Source organism: Cinclus cinclus, chromosome 22 (genome assembly GCF_963662255.1).
Source record: "Cinclus cinclus chromosome 22, bCinCin1.1, whole genome shotgun sequence".
Classification (NCBI taxonomy): Eukaryota; Metazoa; Chordata; class Aves; order Passeriformes; family Cinclidae; genus Cinclus; species Cinclus cinclus.
In genome coordinates, this window is record NC_085067.1 from 4998423 (window position 1) to 5015260 (window position 16838).

The 16838-nt window shown below is 40.8% G+C and overlaps 1 protein-coding gene across 3 annotated transcripts; it reads left to right on the plus strand.

Annotated features, from left to right (window-relative positions):
- Positions 1-1078: 1078 nt before the first annotated feature.
- INPP5K (inositol polyphosphate-5-phosphatase K) lies at positions 1079-16279 on the plus strand. 3 transcript variants are annotated; one of them, XM_062506791.1, is made up of 13 exons: positions 1196-1225; positions 2894-3168; positions 3320-3427; positions 4057-4165; positions 6654-6770; positions 7082-7254; positions 7843-7954; positions 8462-8571; positions 10853-11045; positions 11294-11431; positions 11945-12028; positions 12697-12801; positions 13835-16279. In XM_062506791.1, the coding sequence occupies exons 2-13, from the start codon at positions 2894-2896 to the stop codon at positions 13916-13918; spliced, it is 1608 nt and encodes a 535-aa protein (XP_062362775.1). In that variant the 5' UTR covers positions 1196-1225; the 3' UTR covers positions 13919-16279. The 3 variants fall into 3 exon arrangements, with proteins under 3 accessions (XP_062362777.1, XP_062362775.1, XP_062362776.1); XM_062506793.1 differs by lacking the exon at positions 2894-3168 and having other exon boundaries at positions 1079-1225; XM_062506792.1 differs by lacking the exons at positions 1196-1225; positions 11945-12028 and having other exon boundaries at positions 2791-3168.
- The last annotated feature ends 559 nt before the right edge of the window (positions 16280-16838 follow it).

Here is a 16838-nt window from a genome sequence, read left to right on the forward strand (position 1 = left end):
ACATGTTGTATAGCTGTTCCAGAAATATTCTAGGAGTGTAGGCCCCAGTTAGAGTTCTTTCAGTTTGAAGTATTTTTAACAGAGAATTTATGCACTGACTTCATGTTCGTTGGTTACGTTTTGAGGGATTCTTACACTTGAGGGCGACCTGAGAATACACACAGCACACTTGTTCTTTCAGTTTGTGTTATCCAAGAGGCTTTCCATCTGATGACACTAATCGCCGTGGAAGCAGATTGTAACATTCCACCATTGCAATCCTTTTTTGATCCTCTGATTTCAGAGTAAGAGCTTTTACACAAAGCTTTCCTGATTAGTGGAAAAACTTGGAGGGGGGGAACCTGCAGGAACTTCAGCCTGAATATTCCCCCTCTGCTCCCTGCCCTTTGTTTTCTGTCCTTCCAATTTGATCCTAAGTGAAAGCATCCCTCAGCCTTTGGATGGACAAATCCTGTAAAGACCCTTCAGTCTCGACGCTTGGTTCCCGCTAGTGAGCATAGCAAAGATCACGCAGCGTTCCCGTGCCGTATCTTCCATCAGCTTTGGCGAGACCCCCTGGACCTGCGGGCTCCCGGCGGGATCGGCTCCATCCAGAGGAGCGGGATGCGCTGGGATCGCCACTCCCGCCCACGCCGCGTGGGTTTGGGGGTCTGGGGGCAACCCCCTCGCCCCAGCCTGCTTCAGGCTGGTTTGGTGATGGGTTTGCTCGCCCCTCGTTATCCCACAGCCCTCTGGGTTCCTCCCGCTGGAACCCGCCGCGTCCCGGCGCGTTCTCCGTGCTCTTTCCTTTGGCGACACACACTTTGTAGAATGGGTTAGATTATCTCGTCGTTTCTTTCAATGTGAGTTTGTGCCTTTTTTGTCTCCCAAATCTTCCAATACAGGCATATTGGAAACGAAATCTAATAAAATACTAGACAGAGCCTTTCGCCTCCGCCTCCTTTGTTTTTGAGGGGTTTTTTTCTCCTTTTTGAGGACGGGGCGTTCTTGGGGCTGCTGTGGGTCCTCCCGGCCGCCAGGGGGCGCTACAGCGCGGGGGGCCGTTCCCGCCCCCGTAAGGTGGAGCGCTGAGGGCGGCGCGGAGGCCGCGGCCGGGCCGGGCCGGACCGGGCCGAGTGAGGGGAGCTCGGGGGGCTCCGCCGGGCCCTTTCCCGCCCCTCGGGCAGCGCTTCCCTGCGGGAACGCCGGGCATGGAGACCGCGAGCCATCCCACCAAGGACTTGAGGTGAGCGGTGGGCGCGGGTCTGAGGGCGGATCCGAAAAGCGGCCCCGGGCGGTTACGTAAATCGGCGAGAATCAGCGAAACTTGGTGCGCTCATTAGCGAAGGGGGGGGGGGGGGGGTTACACTAATTGGCGGTGTTGCGTAGTTATATGAAATAGAGGAGAAAAGCTGATTTTGTGGTTTGGAAAGTCGGTATTGGAGGGGGTTCAGGGAGGTTTACGGGGCAGTTCTGGGTGCTTGGGAATTCCCGGAGATCTGTTAATGTGTAATGAAGGCACGAGCATCTGCAGCTTTTAATAGACCGGGTGTCTCGAACCTGTCATTTTCTGGGAGGAAGAAGAAGCTTAAGTAAATATTGAGCTTCTGCTTTTACGGTGTTTTGACAAGTGTCCTCACTCTGTGTCTATGTCCTGTCTTGGCTCGGTTCCCTACAGAAACCTGCTTAGAAGGGATTTGGGTAACAGCCTGTGACAGGAAAATTTTTAAAAACAAACCAGCAAGCTGTCAGGAGCTTAAATAACTCAAAAATCCTTCGAAGGATTTATTATGAGCGCTGTGACCCTGAGAAATTCTCTGCTGTTGAGTCATTTGAGGATTAGCAGCGGTGATGCTAAATAATGGCCTCAGTAGGTTGCTTGTGTTTAGGACAGTGTTTGTTTCTAGCACTGAAGTCAGTGTTTTTATCAGTACTGTGGTCACTGGGCACCTTGAGGAATCGAGTTTCTGTCAGTAATGACTGATGGTTTCAACATTATTTCAGTTTTGTTTAATCAGGTAATTGTCTTACAAAATTAGTAACTGGGTTCCCCAGTGATACATCTCCCGTGGCAGAGTTAGATCTGGAGCCTACCTACTTTTTTTTTTTTCCCCTATAAATTTGTTTTGGAGCAGCTTTTGGGTGACTTCAGCATAGTCTTACAAAGATACACTATTAGTGAGGGAAATGAGGGATCATTTTAATTTGTTGCTAAGGTAATTTTCCAGATTTTCTACATACATTGGGTGTCACCTTGAGCAGGCAGTTGACTGTGGGATAAAAGCACAGCCTTAATAATGGGTGTATTGGTGGGATTCACTAATTATCAGTGTTTAGAAGGATATTATAGAACCCTAAGATGGGTGGAATTTTAACAATTTCTTATTTTTTAAGCCTATCTGTCATGTAACAAAACTGACAGTAAAGTGAATCTCTTTTTAGAAGCTCTGGTGCTGAAGTTACCATTTTGTAAAGTAGCAGCAGATGAATGCTATGATGTGAATGTTGAGAGGAGCAGTGGCTTTGCTTGGTTCTGATCAGAACTTCGAATGTTTGGGAGCTGGAGATTATATTTCTCCTTGCCTGCAGACAGGCACATGATCGATTCCGATCAACAATAAATTCTTTTAAACCTTGAGCTCGTCGAATTAACCACGTTAAATCTATTATGAAAAAAACAATTCACTGTGTGTGGTAGGACGTGACTGCAGCTTTTGTAACAACCCAGCGAGTGCATTGGGAACGGCACAGATTGTTTTTCCCCCCCCCCCCCCCCCCCCCCCAGCATTGCTGCACCTGCATTTATCCTTTTGTGTTGGGAGCAATGCTGAATTCCACAGGGTCTGGAAGACCCTTATCAATCTTTTGATTATAACGGGCCAGTCCTTCAGGGTATAGCTTTAATTTGGAGCAGATGGCATCGCTGAGCGGCGAGGATGCGTTTCAGCATTCCGAGGGGTTGTCGCTGAACGATTTGGAGAGCCAGGGCAGCCTTCGCAGCCGCTCCGCCAGCATCAGCAGCACCGGCTCCAGCGGCCGCGTACAGCTCCGGAACAGGGTGGCCCAGCTGATGGCGTGTGTGGAGGACATCAGCTCGGATGATGAGATCCACGAAGAAGTGTCTCGCACTCTGGATGAAGCTTTCCTCATCTGGGGGAAAAAGATGAAGGATAAGTGGCAAGAATTCAGGTTTATGCTCCCTCCGCTTGCTTGATTTTGGGGCTGGCGAATAGATTTCTGATAGGAAATTTTGTGGGGAAATTAGAATGTTCTTAGAGTTGGTTGCCTGTCCACGTTTCAGTTTTAGCATTGGTTTTGTGTGGTTTCTGTTTGTTTTCAGATTACATTTAGTTACCTGGAATGTGGGCACAGCTTCTCCCCCTCCCGATGTCACAAGTTTACTTCAGCTCAACTCGCTGGGCCCGACCACGGATATGTACATTATAGGGTGAGTGATATCAAAGAACTTGCTCTGTGAGTTTATTGCAAAACTCCTGGATCTCAGCATGGTCTGTTTTGGGAGGACTGTGTGATGTGAGGTAGTTAAACACTATTGTTACCAGAGGGTGAAGACTAACAGTCGTAATTAGCAGAGGACTAACTTAGAACAGAGATTATTTATAGCAGTTAGCTGCTGCTGTGTGGTGACAGAAAGCAGAATATCTTTTTTTCTAAACACACAAAAAGTTTAGGCTGCTGTTTTCTTTGTTGGTGTGTTCATTTTGATATGAAAGTTATTGGAAATTCAGAGTGTTTTAAGGGAATTAGTGCAAGTTTGGTAGGCACAATCTGCCACTGTGTTTTCCAAACTGTGCTGAAGTTTTGAAGTCCTGACACTCAGGTTATTTATTATAACACATCATGAGTCTGGCATTGTCTTAAACTCTATCTTCAGGTGTATATAACCTCCTTTAATTTTGTTTTCCTCAGTGTCGGGTATGTTAGATCTGTGTGTGGGTTAAACTGCTTGAATAAGAAATTGAACAGCAAGAAATTTCTGGGGTCCGTGTTCTGCAAAGTTCCTATGACTTGTTTCCAAACCAACTGGTGCAATGTGAATAATTGTGATCTGTTCAGTTTACAGGAGGTGAATTCAAGAATCCCAAATTTTCTGTCTGACTTGGCATTTGATGATCCATGGAGCATTTTTTTCATGACTGTCTTGTCTCCCTTGGGATATATGAAGGTAATTATTTACCTCTCTCTTAAGTGTCACAGCACTGAAGGAAAGTATCTTTTTTTTTTCCCCTCAGATACCCATAAAAGATAAGTTGATGGTGTTTCTGTAGGTCTGTCACTTCCATAGTGACACATATGTTAGAAGTGATTCTTCCTCATACCTGTGTTTTCCTGGTTTTATGTGATGTGAACTCATACTGAACAACATCGTTCTTGTGGCCACCATATCGTTATCTCTCCCTTGTTTGTAGAAAAGTTTTGTTGGTTTTTTTTTTTCTCTGTGTAGTATTGGGAAACTGTATTGTGATGCTTCTAATGTACCTTGCACTATAAATATCCCAAGCAATGGCAGTGATTTTTGTTAAGATTGGTAAGGCTCCTTTATCTTGTTTTTTTTTTCCCAGTTTTTTTGCAGGTGAAAATAAATTGCGTATGTGTAAAACAGGATTTTAATGGATGTATATATTTATGTGAGGACTTAATTTTTGGTTGAAGACCTATAACATTATATGGGAATTTAAATGATAAGATTTTGGGGTAATAACAGGGACATAAGATCAGCTAAAGTATTGGCTGTTTTAATAATGCCAGCAATAAATGTAGGAAGGTATCCTGAATTTCTCTAGTAAAGAGAAATTAAAAGCTTTTTGTAGTGATTTTCTAAACCAGGCACAATTTTAGACTGATTTTGCTGATGTGTTTGCATTGTCTGCATGCTAATCAGTAGTTGTACTGTTCTTTTAATTGTAATTAAACAAAACAAAGGACCCATTGGGAATTACAAAAAGGAAAAATACCACATTGTTCGTTCACTCTGGCCTAAGTCATTGCTGATAAAAATTCAAAATCTGGCCGTGGGCTGACATTCAGGCCCTGTATACACACAGTTAAAAGAATTCCTGCTGGTATGCCTGGCTGATTTTGAATTCTAATTTATAACTGAGGCAGTTTGGAGCACACTAATGAATGGATGCTGCCACCTAATGGCTTTCAGCAGGACTTGATTAGCTCTAATAATAACGGGGAGCTGTCAGGCGGGGTCAAAATCAAACCAGGCAGCAAGGAAAGGTTATCCCAGGACTTAGGAATTTGGCTGAGCAGGAGAGGAGCAGTTACCCCTTGGCTGACCTGTGATGAAGTTGGGTGTAGATGGAGAGGTGTCATCCTTGGGACATTCTGTCCCCTCAGCGACAGGGTCTGTTTTCAGGGTGTTCAACTGGTGACAGTCAATTCTTCCACCATCCAGAGGATTGTATTCCCTCTTTTGGAAGAGCTTTGCTTGATTTGGCTCTGAGGACTGGTGCTGGTTCCAGCAGGGGAGGGCTCAGTGCCTTGTGGTGTTCAGGACCTGTGGATGATCTTGAGAAATGTCTGGGGACTGGCCACAGCAGAGTGAAATAAAGCAAACAAATAACAAAAGGACTGGAAGATCTTGGTACCTTATGAATGTAATTATGGAAAGGAGAATGCTGACTACTAGAGTATTTATGCATCATTAGTAATTGCAGTCCATTGTTTTGGTGTTCTGTTGGGTTCAAAGACAATGAAAACATTAAAATATATATTCTGAAGTAATTTAATTTTATGGATGTGGAGGTCATGAACGGAGGAATTTTCTTTTAAATTTTGGGCTGAATTCTTGTGCTTCTCCAGCAGTTGTATAGTCAATTTTATTCTAATGTAGTCTGTTTCTAAATTAATCCAGCATAAATTTCAACTGCAGTTATTGTATTTTAATGTCTGTATTTTAAATGGAATCAATATCATTAAAACAAACACAATGAATTTTGTGTTTCATGCTAGGAACATTGTAAAGTCCATAAATATTCAGTGAAGGACATCTTTATTGCACTATTTCCACACACACAAACCGAAAAAAAAAGCCCAAGCCACAAAACCCCCATGTCTTATGTGCTCTGTAAGTGTTTGGTAAATCAGTTTTTACAGGCACTGCAGGCAGGAGTTTCTGCTGTTTGCAGCTCATTGTTTTTGCAGATGCCTGGAATTGCCTGCTGTGCTTTTCAGGCATTTAATGGCATTTAGAATATTTGATGATCTGCTCAAGGATGCTTCAGTTTGAAAAACCTGCTGCTCTTGAAGGACTTTTAGGTGTGAGTTATAAAGCTTTTAGGTGAAAAGTGAAGGATTTGGTCCTTCATGAACAGGATTCTTAAAGACAGAAACAAGAGGCTAGTGAGGCAGAAGAAAAGTCTTTAAAGAGGTTTGGGCAGGTGCATGTTTTGAGGTCGACTGCAGATTCAAATATTATGTTAGAACTGTGTTAATTAGCTGAGGAATTGATCAGATGTGTTAATATGGAATATGTTTTTCACAGCACTGAAATGAGTGTACACTTATTGTGTCACGGTACTGAGGCCAGGCTTGGCGAGGGAGTTGCATGACTTGTGCTGTGACCTTCTTCACTTAAGAGCTCCTGTGAAACAAATCCAAGGAGCTCCTGGAAACGACCATTCCTTCTTTTCTATCTCCTCCAGCTCTCCTCAGTTCGCATGCAGGGTTTGCTACTTCTGATCTTTGTGAAGCACGTGCACCTTCCCTTCATCCGGGACATCCACACCCACTACACCCGCACAGGCCTCTATGGCTACTGGGTAAGGACTGCCTCAGCTGTGCTCAGCTGCTTACTGATGCTGCTCTATGCCTCTCCATGGCTCCAGGAGATGTGGTTTAATTAAAAATTCATAACCTGACAAGCAGAAAAACTCATTTATTTGAACCTCTTGTGCAGCACAGACCGTGATTTCAGATTTCAGTTGATTTGCTGATATACAACAAGTTGTGTAGGAAGAAATTATACTGGTTTAAATCTTAATTGCAAGATTTAAAAAGTCACAGATGCTGTTAGTTACATTTGCAGGCATTGACTGCAGTTTCAGGGAATGTTGTTCACCTTCCATGCCAGGGGAACAAAGGAGGAGTCAGCGTCCGCATGTCCCTCTTCGGGCACACGCTCTGTTTCATGAACTGCCACTTGCCAGCTCACATGGAGAACACAGAGCAGCGACTGGATGACTTTGAGAAAATTCTGGAAATGCAGTTTGAAGGAGAGGATATTCCAAGTCCCTTGGATCATGAGTGAGTTGTTCACTCAGTTCTGTGTTGTTTTTATCTATTATAGAATGAACTGTTGCACTGAAGAATTTTGGGTTTGGATTTTTCATCCATCGTTTTTATTTTAAGTGTCTCTTCAGCCTTGACCCTGAACCCTGGGAGGAGAAGATAACCTGAAAGACAGATGTCTGTTTTCTTCCAGTCTCTAATTACATTCATTTGATAGCATATAGACTGTACATGTCATACAGAAAAGCTTTAGAAGCTAAAGCCTGTTTATACCAAAAATCCTTTAGGTTACTGTTAAATATTCAGAGATGTAAGACTCAGGAGAAGTTAATATTGAGGCAGTAATAAGCAAGCAGAAAGAATGCAAGGGACTTAATTTACTGTTTCAATTACTTCAGGGGTTTTTTTGTTTAGCAGCAGGTTGTCCCTGTGTAAGCTTATCTATAACTGCTTAATGTTTGTGTTTAAGCTGTTTGCATTAAGTAATAAAAGTGATTAGAGCACCTAATTAGTGTAATGGCTAATAATCTGTCAAATTCTTCCCTTGAATTAATAGTTTCATATAAATCTTCCTTGTTTGATGCATTTTGGTTTGGTTTTAAGGGTTCTCTTCTGGTTTGGAGATCTGAACTTCCGGATAGCAGATTATGGGATACACTTTGTCAGAGAATCAATCAATAACAAGCGTTTCAATCTGCTCTGGGAAAAGGATCAGGTTGGTTGGCTCAGTTTCTTTGGGAGCTGGGTTTTGGTTTTAAAGCACGCAAACACGACGTGGTAGTTAAATTACACCTTGAGCTTCTCATTTCTGTTAAAGAACACAAACTCAGTCACGAGGTGGAACATGAGGTGGTCATAAGCCCCAGTTAGTTGCAAACTTTTTGTGGTTTTATGCAGTTTCTTGCTCATTTACAATTCTCATGTTTGACTGGAAATTTCTTTGAACTTCATGTCTTGTCAGTTGTTCCTCGCCTTTATCTCTCCTCTTCTCCCAAGAATTCTTTTTAAGATAACCTTATCCTGGATTTTAAGTAGAATTGCCTCTCAACTTTTAGATGGATCATGTCAAGAGTTCGGGGTATAACAAAGAGGCTCTTCTGAATTTACCTTTCCAATGTTGTACTGATTCCAGTGTTGAATTCTTGGAAGATGCTTTCCCAATAAACCTTTAATCTCTGATTTTTTAAACATAATCTTTTAAAGTTACTTTCTATTTCTGCAGTTAAATATGGCAAAAAAGAAGGAAGCATTTCTGAAAGAATTCAAAGAGGGCCCTCTGCAGTTTAAGCCCACCTACAAGTTTGACCTTTACTCTGAGGTCTATGACACAAGGTAAAAGATAAAATGAATTTAGACATGGAATATGAGAGTGAATGTGGTGTTTGGTTAAATATCTCTTTAGTAATCAGCAAACATGAATTTCCTGGGTGTACTGGGGCTGTTGAGCTGTTGTGTTTGGCTTGGGTTGATCAAATCTGAATAAATGAATATTTTTGGCTGAAGAAGCTGGGTTCTGCTGATTGTATGAGGGAAGTAATGAAACAGCCCAGCTGCCTTTTTGCAAAGACCAGATTAACAAAATAAATGGGCACTTTTTAAGATGCTTTTGTTTTGTTCTTTCCTACTAAAAGTGCTCACTGGTTGTCAAAAAGGAGCAAAAGAATAATGGTCTGTCCTTTTTGCTTCCCTTCTCTGTATAAGCATTTAATTTGATATGCTGGTATTTGCAAATTAATATATATTTGTCTTTATCGATTATTTTAAGTTGGAGTATCTTAAATTTTCGAAGTTTTTCTGTGATATTAAAGTCTGTTTGTTAAGTACTAGTCTTATGTTTCCACAGAAGGATAAGTTCCTGTCCAAATAGGGTTTTGTACTGATCTTTTTCTTTACTTCCAGAGAACAGAAGTCCCTGTTTTGGTTTAAGTAAGAAGAGAACTTTCTGAATTTTGTAGATTTTTTTTTTTTTAATATTTCATAATCAAAACAAGGCTCCATCTGAGCTTTTGCTTTGGTTTTTGTGAAATATTTGAAAATCAGATGACAGCTGATTTTCTCCAGGGATTTTCTTAACCTGTCTAAAAGCTGCAATGTTATCTACTCTGCTGTTGCACTTAATATAGGAAGTTTCATCATGTGGACCCAAAGACATTTTGCTTCCTAACTGAATATAAAGAGATGTGATGGGACCAGCAGTAAATCCATCTAACAAAAAAGACTTAAAGTAATCCAAACCTGAATATTTTACAAACAGTTCATAGCCTGCTTGTCTGTATTGGCTGATGTTGAGAACAAAAAGTGTGGCTGCACATTCTGTGTGCATCCTGCTGCTGTTCAAGCTACCAGACTTTGCTCACATGGGGGTGACCAGCAGACCTCAAGGCAAGCACCCTGCAGAACTTGCTTTTACTGAAACCCACAGGATTTTATATTTGATACACCTTCAATGTGCATTCTGAGGGTTTGTTTCCCATCTAGTACTCCATTTTCCCTAAAACAGTGAGTGATTTACCTTAAGCTGTTCTTTTGGTATTTTCCTGCACAGCAGAGCAGACATCTGGCACCTCCTAAAGATTTTTGTCTGTAGAATTGCTGCACTAAGTGGGATAATGGCCCTTGGTCATTTCAAATCTTTCCACTTTATTAAAGGTGGGAAGGGGTAAAACAAAATGATGTTGAGTATTGAACAGAATGGCCTTGGTTTCAATATTTAAAGTTAATAAACTGACAGTTTTCCTTACACATCCTACTTTTAACTTCTATAATCCAATCCAATCCATTTTAATTCCTCTTCCATAGGGTATGATCTTTTCTCCATTTCAGTTTGAAGTGATCCACCCATCCTGAAAGTTGTTGTTAAGCCTTCCTCCCACTACAGAGAGAACCAGAGAGGGCTCATGTCTTCTGGTGTAATTTATATGGTATAAAAGGAAACTCTGCATTCTGATAACAGTTTGATGTGTAGCATAGTTGCAGGCACAATTTCCTTGATTATGGAATTTTGAAAGCCTGTTGGTATGAGACAGCAGTAGCTTGCAGATCTGAAATGCAGGCTGGAACTTGTTTATAGGAACTTGTAAATAAAGCATTGCTGTGGTACCTGTGATTACCATAAACTACCCAATTTTGTCCTGGCTTTTGTTGTTAAGAGAAACTTGCTCTCAAATATTCTGAATAATTTCAAATGTCATTCAGACTCTTCCTACATAATCCTTATGTTTATGGCCTCATTTCTCAGAATATCTCTACATTTGGAGCATGGGGCAGTTGCCGTATTATCTCAGTGTTCATGCATGTTTTTACAGGGTTTTAGGAGAAAGTATCATTTCCTGTATGAAGCCAACTAACCCACTGAAACATCCTTCTCCCCTTCATTTTACTCCTCTTTCAGAAAGCCATGAAACTGATCTGTGCTGAATGGAGTCCAAATTAAGGAAACGTTGGTAGTAAAACACATCAAACAGAGCTGTAAAATGAAGCTTGGATATGATTGCCTTCTTTTATTAATATGTATCTCACAGTCTTTGAACTCTCAGTAGATTTTGCACAGCATTCTTTGCTTTTGGCAACTTGCTTCTCTGCTCATTTCACTTTTTATCTTACATTTTTGCAGTGAGAAGAAAAGAAAGCCAGCGTGGACTGATAGAATTCTATGGAAAGTGAAAAATCTCAGTGAGGTTGCATCAAAAGAAGGCGAATTCCCTGAAGAAGAGAACCTGATTTCTGTTACTCTGAATAACTATGTCAGTCACATGAGCTATGGCATCAGTGATCACAAACCTGTCACAGCAACTTTCAAGCTTGAGGTGGTGCCCCAGTTATGTTGTTAAAAAAAAGTTTTGTTTTACTCAGTGTTGCCTTAGAACAGCTGATTTCCTAAAGCATAATCTCTGTTTCATTCTGGTCATAGTGAAGGCAGCAAATTGCTTTCAGGTTATTTGCAGTTAAAGAGTCCCACAGGTGGGCAGTTGTAGCAGAGAATAACTTGTAAAGAATAACTGTAAGAATAACAGGCTTGACTGGGCTTAAACTCCGTTTGTTTTTTTTTGTGTAGATGAAGCCTCTTGTCTCAGATCCCTTGGTGGTGCTGAATCCTGAGGGTGAGTGGAGTGCAGAGCACGATGTTCTCATCCGCTACTCTGCGGTGCCTGACTTCCCCAGCAGTGCTTGGGACTGGATTGGGCTCTTCCAGGTAATGCTACCTCATCATGGCCCTTCAGCAAAGATGGGGAATGTGACTCCAGGAGGTCGTTGAGAATTTTAGATTGCTGATTCCTGCTAGTGCAGAACTCTGGGAAGTAGTTGTGTCCTTGCTTGCCATTAGTTTCTTTGTGCTGACAGTTCAGCTCTAGAGCATGAGAGCTCTTCCACACCCCTTAAATTCTCTGCTAAAATAATCTGGGTGTTTATTGAAGTAAAATGCTGCAGAAGCTGTGGAAAGGAGTTTATGCTACAAAAAAAACCAAAAGTTAAAGGCAATAGAAGGGTGAAAGAACAGAGCAGTCCCACCCTCTCAGAAACAAAAGATGCGGTGCAGGCTCCCAAAATGTTTTGATCCTAAGAGTGTTTTAATTACTTCAGTGAAACAGTAAACATCTCTCACAGCTTTGTTTTTCATGTAGTATGTTTTTCATGTAGTATGTTTTTCATGTAGTATGTTTTTTGTTTCCATCAGGAAGCTGAAAGTTTATATCTTTCTGTGCAGGTGACTTTCAGGCATGTGAAGGATTATGTTACTTATGCTTGGGTGGAAGATGCTGAAATTTCTTCCAACAGAGACAGCAAACAAGTAAATCAGATGTATTTCTTTATAATGTAGTTCCCTATAGAGTAGCACTGGAGTTCTGTTCCATATCCCCTCAGGGGTTCTGTATCCTCTTCCCAGTTGAAGCTAATTGGGAACAATATTACTGTTTAAAATGCCTCTTCCTAGTTCTTCCTGTTGAATGTTTTGGTCCCTCTTTAAAAACCACTGTCTGCTACAAAGCTTTGTAGTAGTGATTACCTAAGTGATTTAAGCCAAACAAATAAAACTTATTTTGGTGCAAATGATAAATATCCAAAGATACTGATCTGAACAAATAGAAATTGGGAAAGGTGGCTCCTTGTGGCAGGAGCAAACCAAGCTTGTGGATTGCTCTGCTGTTGCCACCAGGAGGCAGCTCCACTCCCTTTGCTGTTCTGTGGTTTGTCCCTTCTCTTCCAACCACTCTGGGTCTCTCCTCCCTTGTCACTGAACCAAGTCAGCTTGCTGACATGGTAAAGGATCTTCCTTCTCCTCCCTGATTTAATTTTCAGATGGTTTCCTGAGTTATTTCTGTCCCCATCTGTTTTAGCTTACTTTTTGAAACGTGCTTATAAGTAGCAAATACTGATTTTGATGGTATTTCTGAGTGGCTTTTTTGTAATTTTTTTTTTTCTGTGGAAATTGCTCATTGCTGTTCTTATTCTTGCCAGGTTTACATGAGTGCTTCAGAAATACCTAGGATGGGAGGAGAATTTTTGCTTTGTTATTATAGCAATAACTTGCAGTCAATAGTTGGCATCAGTGAACCTTTTCAGGTAATATATTAGAAAGCATTCATTAATGTTGATGTGATTTTTTTTTTTTATTATTCTTTTGTTTTAAGATGCATCTGAACACAGCTGTGTTAAATCCTTGGCAAGGTGGCAGCAGAAGGAATTTTACAAAGGATATGAGGATATGTCCTGACTAAAAAGAATTTGCTAATGTGCTGAAAGACTCTGAGTAACTGTTACAGGATTACAGAGCAGTGAAACAAGACAGGTTTCTCTCCCTCACTGTTCACCTTTGGAACTTCAGGCTCCCAGTTAGGTCCCCAGTTTCTGTAAAGATGACAAATCAAGTGATACCAAATTTCTGGCAGATTGTAAGTGAGCTCTTTGTCCTCCATTCTGTGATTTGCACCCAAATGTTTCCTGTAAATTGTCACTTGAATTTGTGAAGGATGAGACAGCTGGACTCAAGTTATTTGATTAACAGGCTTTGTTTAATTTCTGCAAGGATGACTTAACCTGCCCAAACAAGATGAAGTGACCAAGCATTGCTGCTTCTACACAAGCACTGTTTTTTTCCCAGAATAATTTTGTTTGTGCATAATTTTCCATGCTGCCATGGCTGTGCTCTTGTGCTGGGGAATCACTGAAATAGCAGTTCTGCATTTTTCATGATGAGGATGAAGGGGTTGTAGAAGACTGAAACCTCAGTGCTTTAGGGGATATAATAATTAAAGTTCCTGGGCTGGCTGGTATCTCATTCCTGTTTTATACTATTATATCATTTTTAGGTGTTCTGTTCCTGTTTTTCTTTGTAGGAGTGAGAAAAATGGCAGAGTGGAATATTTGTGTTTTCTCTGAGCTCAGTGTCTATCAGAGATTCTGCAGGATTGTTGCCTTTCTTCTTGCATGACATTTAATGTTTTGATATCACTGTAATGGATTTTTAATAGATTTTTTTTAATCTTCTCAGTTTTTAGCAAGCATGACAGACTATTTTATATAATGGTTTGAATAATACAGAGCAACACAGTGCTTTTGAATTGTTAATTTGTTTTTTATCCTGTTTTTCTCCTAGATTCAGCCTAGTCAAGCACCAGTAGAAAAGGATCTGCCAGAGGAAGAGAGCACTTGGCTGCAGAAACATGACAACGCAGAATGAGGTGGTGCTTCTGAAAAAAGAAGGGGCACATAATGGTCCTGGTTCAGCAGTCAGATGTTCTTTTTGTCTTAGTGATTGTAAGCTTTTGCTCTTAGAGGATGGAGTAAGACAGGTAGGATTGTTCAGAAACTTTGGAGGCTCGTAGAGGATAATTTATTGTGGAAATAGATATTTTTATTCTGGGGAGAGTAACTCTCTTGCACTGGATGAGAACTGTAAAATAGCACTTAAGGAATGCTGTGTGTTTTAAGGTGGTAGACATTTCTAATGCAACGATTTAAGCTAAGGAAGTTGCAGTGTTTAATAGATTTTTAGGTCTGTTCCTTTTTTTTGTAGAGGATATTTTATTTAAGATGCGATATTTACTATACTATAACCACTTAATAACTGATTTCCAAATTTTGAGTTTAAATGAAGTTATTTTAAAGAAATTATTTATTAGATACAGCTAGTTAGCTTGTTTTGAAATTTTATTTGACTTTCAAATGTAAGCTAATTACCTTTTGGGAAATACCAGTGACAACAGGTCACATGAAAAACAAAATCTTTGGCGTGTGTCAAGTCTCCTTTGGTAGATCTTTCATGCCTTACTAAGAACTCCTTGTAGGATTTTCCATTTCTTATTCTTCCAAATTGAAATATATTTATCAAAATGCACTATTCCTGATTTTTTAAATTCTTCTTTTATAAAAAAAGAATAAGCAATTTGCTTATTGCCTTTCTCCCCCTCATTAAAAAATGTAAAATAAACCCATTTTTATACCACTCCCTGGCTTGGAGTGAGCCAGGATCCCACAGCTTCTGAGGGAAGTTGCAGAGAAATGCTTTAGCATAGATGAGCAGCCCATGGTTGATGACTTGGCATAATACTTGAAAATTTAAAATCTCTTCAGTTGATAGCAATCAGTCTGCAAACTTTCTGTTTTTTTCTGGAAGCACTCAGACCTTTCTGTATCCTGTGCACTTGAGGGTGGAGACGGAATAAGAAATTTCCTGTACCTTTAGGAACCTGAAAGGTAGTTAGCTTCTGAAAGGGTCTTGTTTCTTGGTGAGGAAAAATAGAGATCTGTGGAAAGGATGGGCAAGGGCACCAACATTCCACAGAATCTCAGGCTGCAGTGCTGGGACAGAGCACTTTGAGTCTCCCATGCTCTGTATCCACAGCTCCCTCCCAGGTGTGGTGAGCAGAGTTAGTCACTCCTCACTGGCACAGGGACAGAAAAGAGCAGATTTGGATCAAGTGGAAGAGCAAGGGGTGTTGGGATGTTCATGCTGGAATTCTGCTTATGAACTGAGTGGATTCCTTTTTGCTCTTTTTCTTGAAGCCTTATTTTTTTCAGGGTCGTTTTGAGATAGAAAGTTAACAGCTTGATAGGATATTTGTTTTGCTTTTATCATTCACTGTATAAAATCTTTTGAGGTCCAGGTGTCTTTGTGTCCTGTTGAAGCTCTGACATAGGTTTCTGGTTAGGTAGTTGCAGTGGGCTTTAGGAGCACTTGGCCTCTGTGGGTCTTAGTCGTATCTCAACTTGATGCTTGGTGTTGTTCCCAGTTGTGAGTAGTGAGGGCAGGTTCAGAGGATACTGTGTTCATTGCATGGGTTAACACTGCCTTGAGGTTTACAGTTTGTACATTCCTGATACACTTTGGAACCATATTAGAAACAGTTTTCCCATTTATACTGGTCCCCCAAGGATTTGTTTTGCACTGAGTCTTCCAGATATGTGACTTCTCATGGCACTTAGGGCATCAGACAAATCCCTGCTCTGAACTGCAGTACCTTCTGCAGTTCCTGAGTTGTGCTCTGTCTCTGGTTTCACTCGTATAACTCTGACCATTCTCCATGCAAGGATATTCTGTGGAGAGCCCAAAGAACAGTGGGCTTTGAATTCTGGACCACAGCTGGAGATTTACTGTGGACCAAGATCCAGTTTCTTCTAAGCAGGGTGCCATGCAGCCTCTTTGCAGGGGCGAGACACTCGAGATCCTTTGTGCTTGTGGGAGCTGAGAACCCTCTGTCACTGGACACAGAAGCTGCATTTTGTAAACTGATCCTTTGAACCACGGGACTTCCCAGAAAATGCCCCCAGCAGCTGGGATTGGAACTGCTTGTGTGTAAGGAGGATGCTGCACAGAACTCTGCACTTCTTTCCTCAGTATTATGCACACAGAGGCACTTTTGTTTACTACTGTTACCTATGGTAGCTTTTCAAACTATTCCATGACCTGTAATGATGTAATTTCTGATGAAATTTATCTTTTCTTAAAACGCCTTTAATTGGATGTTATAATCACTGGAAATGTTTTTATACTCATGTGTTTTTCTTTTCACGTACCTCTGAAATAAATCCTGGCAGTGAAGTATTGTGCATGGCCTCTGTTTATTTGAGAAGGTACAGATTGGTTTGGGTGGGGAGGATTTGGTTTGTAATTTTTCTTCAAGGAGCTTGGTTTGGTTATGTTTAATGCACAGATAAAAGCATTTTAGAAGGAAATCAGTAACAACCTATGGCAGGACTTGGGCTGCAAAAGAAGGGCAAGTACAAAGGCTGTTTTTCCTTTGGACACAGCAGATTCATCTTACTTTTTTCCCTATTTCAATGAATCCAGTATTAAATGCTCTTGTGGTTTTGCATTTTCTGTCCCTCTTCCCCACTGAGGAGGTTTCGACATTTCCTTGTAAAAACGCCCAGACCACTTGACATTGTTTCCTAATTTTTGAGAACAGGTTCTTCTACTTTCACTTTTTCACAGTGAATTTTTTATGGTGTGATTTGAAGTGTCTCTCTTGCCTTTATGAACGATCTGCTAAATTATGCTTCGTGTTTTAAATTTAGTACATTTTCATATAAATTTGCACTCGATTTCCATCTAAGGATAACTCTTCGTAACTCTCTGCTGTTGGAGAATTAATTTTCAA